This window comes from Triticum dicoccoides, chromosome 7A (genome assembly GCF_002162155.2).
Source record: "Triticum dicoccoides isolate Atlit2015 ecotype Zavitan chromosome 7A, WEW_v2.0, whole genome shotgun sequence".
Taxonomy (NCBI): Eukaryota; Viridiplantae; Streptophyta; class Magnoliopsida; order Poales; family Poaceae; genus Triticum; species Triticum dicoccoides.
Window position 1 is genome coordinate 89,915,581 of NC_041392.1, and position 4,466 is coordinate 89,920,046.

At 47.1% G+C, this 4,466-nt stretch overlaps 1 protein-coding gene across 1 annotated transcript; it reads left to right on the forward strand.

Moving 5' to 3' along the window:
• The first annotated feature begins 522 nt into the window (after window positions 1-522).
• On the forward strand, window positions 523-3,228 carry LOC119331189 (pentatricopeptide repeat-containing protein At5g48730, chloroplastic-like). The gene is made up of 3 exons (XM_037604363.1): window positions 523-997; window positions 1,087-1,493; window positions 1,944-3,228. Exons 1-3 carry the CDS (start codon window positions 572-574, stop codon window positions 2,635-2,637), a joined length of 1,527 nt encoding a protein of 508 aa, XP_037460260.1. The 5' UTR covers window positions 523-571; the 3' UTR covers window positions 2,638-3,228.
• The last annotated feature ends 1,238 nt before the right edge of the window (window positions 3,229-4,466 follow it).

Consider the following 4,466-nt stretch of genomic DNA (forward strand, 5'->3'; position numbering starts at 1 on the left):
GCCTGTTTTTTTTTAGTCGGGCTGAACCGGGCCATAAGATACATTACGCCTAGAATTAATGCAAGCAACCAAAAAAAATCCTTTAAGACTTTCTAAAGTGACGACATTTCCTAGCCAACAACACAGTACTCATCTGTAAGATTAACTAATACTCTCCGTAAGCTAGGACTTGAAGCGTTGATGTGAAATTTTTTATAAGGATGTAACCCAAGAAATTCTATGAAAAGCGTAGTTGTAGCGGAAAATATAGAGAAGCCTTTAAACTTGCCCGAGGATTGCAACCCTGCAAATCAAACGAACCTTAGAAAAAGAATTAGGGGTCCAACTACTCTGAAATATCATATGAAAATTACTTTGAACCAATGGGTTCTTTGTATGCACAACACTTCTGCAATTCGGCAGAGCGTCTTGATTACTGTACAGGAGATCCAATCCCAGGCGTTGCTCATCCATCAGACGGTCCACGGAGCCTCTTCTCCTCACTGTTCGTTGCTCGCAGTCTCATCCAGTCCCCCGCAAAATTCTCCATCACTCTGCACCGCAGCTCCCTCCCGGCTCCCCTCGCCGCGCAATGGCCGCCGCGCCGGTGGCGTCCCCCTTCCCCGCGCTCCCCTCGCCCTCCTCCCCCCTCAGCACGTCAACGCGCCGTCCTCACGGCCGCGCGTTCCCGCTGGCAGCAGCCGCCGCCTCGCCGCGCGAGCAGCAGCAGCAGCAGCGAAGCGCCAGGGCCGCGGCGGGCGCGGGGGAGAGCAGGCGGCGGCGGGAGGAGGAGCAGGCCGAGTCCGAGGCGGAGGAGTTCGAGCGGCAGCGGAAGGAGGAGGTGAACCGCAAGATCGCCTCCCGGAAGGCGCTCTCCATCATCCTCCGGCGCGAGGCCACCAAGGCCGTCCTCGACAAGCGCGAGCCCGGCAAGGGCACCCGCCGCCTCCTCCCCCGCACCGTCCTCGAGGCCCTCCACGACCGTGTCGCCGCCCTCCGCTGGGAGTCCGCCCTCAAGGTACCTCCACCCCACCTCCCGCTCCACAGCTCCTCGGTCACCGCCGCGGGCTCTGTCTATCTAACCATGCCGTGCCCACTGACGCCCAGGTGTTCGAGCTAATGCGGGACCAGGTGTGGTACAGGCCGTACGTCGGGATATACATCAAGCTCATCACCATGCTCGGCAAGTGCAAGCAGCCGGGGAAGGCGCACGAGCTGTTCCAGGCCATGGTCGACGAGGGCTGCGCCCCCAACCTCGAGTCCTACACGGCCCTTGTCTCCGCGTACAGCAGGAGCGGCAGCTTCGGCAGGGCTTTCGCCTTGCTTGATCAGATGAAGGCCACCCCTGGTTGCCGGCCCGATGTCCAGACATACTCGATCCTCATCAAGTCCTGCTTGCACGCCTATGACTTCGACAAGGTGAAGGACTTGCTGGAGGATATGGCGCGTGCGGGTATCCGCCCCAACACCGTGACTTATAACACTCTCATTGATGCTCATGGGAAAGCAGGAAGGTAATCGGTGATAAGAACGTATTCTTATGATATAATCTGATAATTTAAGGTGTTACTCCCTCCGTCCGGAAATACTTGTCCGAGGAATGGATGTATCTAGATGTATTTTAGTTTTAGATGCATCTATTTGTATTCATTTTAGAGACAAGTATATTTCCGGACGGAGGGAGTATTTCCTTATATATCTATTTAATATGCCATGACAACTCTGGTAATTATCAGTGATGCACTAAAATCATCCTGAAATTTATAGTTTATGCTTAGCAGTTGCGTCGCTTCTTCAAATATCTGTTCAGAAAGAAAAATCTTCAAATATGTCCAACCTTTAGGAAAACCAAGTTTACTGTTGCCATCCAAATACATTTCCTAGTTTTCCAAATTCCTGTTTTTCCTGGTATGTTTTCCGTCACGAAGTAATAAGCTAATGAGGTTTCATCATTTGCGTTTAAGGTTTGCTGAGATGGAGTCAACTCTTCTTGAGATGTTGTCTGAAGACTGCAAGCCTGATGTGTGGACAATGAATTCTACTCTCAGAGCTTTTGGTAGCAGTGGTCAGATTGAGACAATGGAAAGCTGCTATGAGAAGTTTCAGGCATCTGCTATCTCCCCAAACATCAAGACCTACAACATTTTACTTGATTCATATGGTAAAGCCAAAATGTATGAGAAGATGGGAGCAGTGATGGAGTACATGCAGAAGTATTACTATTCTTGGACAATAGTCACATACAACGTAGTTATTGATGCATTCGGAAGGGCCGGCGATCTTGAACAGATGGAATACATCTTTAGACTGATGAAATCAGACCGTATAAAGCCTAACTGTGTTACCCTCTGTTCATTGATTAGAGCATATGGAAGGGCTGATCAAGTAAAGAAAATAGACACAGTGTTAAGAGTTGTTGAGAATTCAGACATCACGTTGGATATTGTGTTTTTCAACTGTTTGGTGGACGCGTATGGGAGGGTCGGGCGCTTGGCAGAGATGTGGGATGTTCTCAATATGATGAAGGAAGAGCAAATAAGACCAGACAAGGTAACCTGCACTACCATGATCAAATGGTTTCTCATCAAAGGGATTGATGATCATCGTGTTCAGTACCTACGTGACCTAAAAGATGGGCGATCTACAGACAATAAGTAGGTCTGAACATTAAAACAGATACTGAACTTATGGGTTCTGTTCTCTGCATTTTTCTCCAAGAAGACGGAATGACCTGCGTAAAGGCATCACTCAGTTTGCCCTTTGCAAAGAGGCATCAGTCATATTCTTCTCTTTGATGCCCTTAAGGAGAAACTCGAGTGTTACTGAATCAAACATTTGTCGGTGTCAATTCAGGGGCACAAAATTTTGTCTTAGAAGTTCAACAGCTGAAGTACAGAACTGTCGGGTAGCATATGTCGGATAGCAAAGTTGCTTATGGTTATGGCATCCAAACTGGCTTTGCGACTAAAGGGAGGTGGACAAGAGAGGAATTTGAAGCCCTCCATCAGTAGCTTTGAGTTTCGCGACAATCAAATACAACTACCAGTGGTGTGCTGGTGTCACTCTTCAGATTGTGTTGTGTCATTGTGCCTTATGTATTGCTCTTACGGCTATGCATGACATCGTATGTCCTACTGACTTACGCCAAAGATTGGAGAGAAGCTTAATATGCTAGCCAAATCAAATGTTGTAGTGTTCTACTACTTTTGAATTTTTAGGAAATGATATAGTTGATTGTTTGGTACTTCACCTAACATTGTTGACATCACTGTCCTGCAAAAAAATCTGGCACCTAACTAATGGACCGAGGAATTGTTGTAAAAGGAGATTCTATTCTATCTTGACCTGTATTCAACAAAGGCTCTAAAGTTTATGAAATGGAATATTGTGTGTGGAGCAATCTTCGTGTTTGTTTAAATTGCCGTCCGACCATTTATCGTGGCCTTTTTATTTATTTTTTGAGTGGAGGCATTATTTTTAAAGTATCAAGTAGTAAAGAGATGACCAGGGCTTGTAGCAGCTCTGAGTTAACTGTGGAGGTTCTCAGCTTTGAAAAAATCAACTCAAAGAAGCTACAAAGCTCTTCATGAATTCAGGTTTTCTGCGTCTAGTGCTATGAACTAAAACGAGTATTGGTATTCTCCATAATTTGTCAGTGGCTCGAGGCCCTCTGCCCTGTTTATTTCCTGCAGAATATTTTCACTTGCAGACATGGTGATGCTTATTGCTTGAACCAATTGCAGCTGTCCAAAATTTGTATCTCGGTATCCAGATCTTGCTGTGCTGTACAGGGACATTAATTATCCGATGCTGTTGTGATCTGTCTGGGATCTGTGCATGTGATGCGAGCAGCAAACCGATGCAAGGCCACTCGCAGTGAACAACCTGGTCAGGTTCTCTGTCTCTGCTACTGTGATATGTCTTCATCTTGATCCCAGACAGTATCATCTGTACAATGCTATCAGCCCTGAAAGCTATCTGCTCTCTGTTTTTCTTCTTCTTCTGATGTTCTCTCAACTTCGCCATTTTCAGGGGATTGCTATGTTCCAAAACCTGGTGTTTTTTTGGGGGTACTTTGGCACTGAACTGGAGCAGATTATTCTGAAAATGAACCACATTTGTGGCTGTGGCTGCTGCCTGGGGCCACCTACTGCTGCGTGAGTCTACCAAAATCTGCCAACTTACTAGAAGAATCAGTGCTGCTACTATATTTATACGCCATACAGTTGTGCCGAGCTGGGGCTTGTCGGTGGCTAAGCAGCCGTCCCGGGGCCAAACACAGCTAGGCGCTAGGCTAGCTAACCTGCGCAGGAACTGATCTCATCATTTTATATATCCAAATCATGGCACTTGGTACAGTTGGGGAAGCCCAAATATCCAATGCCCCACTGTGCCATGCCGCCACTCCGTGCGCATACCCCATGCATGAGCAGTAGAAAAATGTCAAGAAACAGATGTGTTAATGATCTACTCTTGTGGTTACTAAC

What these genes read in the sequence shown, in the direction of transcription:
- LOC119331189 (XM_037604363.1), top strand. Translation starts at nt 572, where the DNA reads ATGGCCGCCGCGCCGGTGGCGTCCCCCTTCCCCGCGCTCCCCTCGCCC. An exon ending in GCTGGGAGTCCGCCCTCAAG is followed by an intron (nt 998 to 1,086) that starts GTACCTCCACCC and finishes ACTGACGCCCAG; the next exon opens with GTGTTCGAGCTAATGCGGGA. An exon ending in GCTCATGGGAAAGCAGGAAG is followed by an intron (nt 1,494 to 1,943) that starts GTAATCGGTGAT and finishes TTTGCGTTTAAG; the next exon opens with GTTTGCTGAGATGGAGTCAA.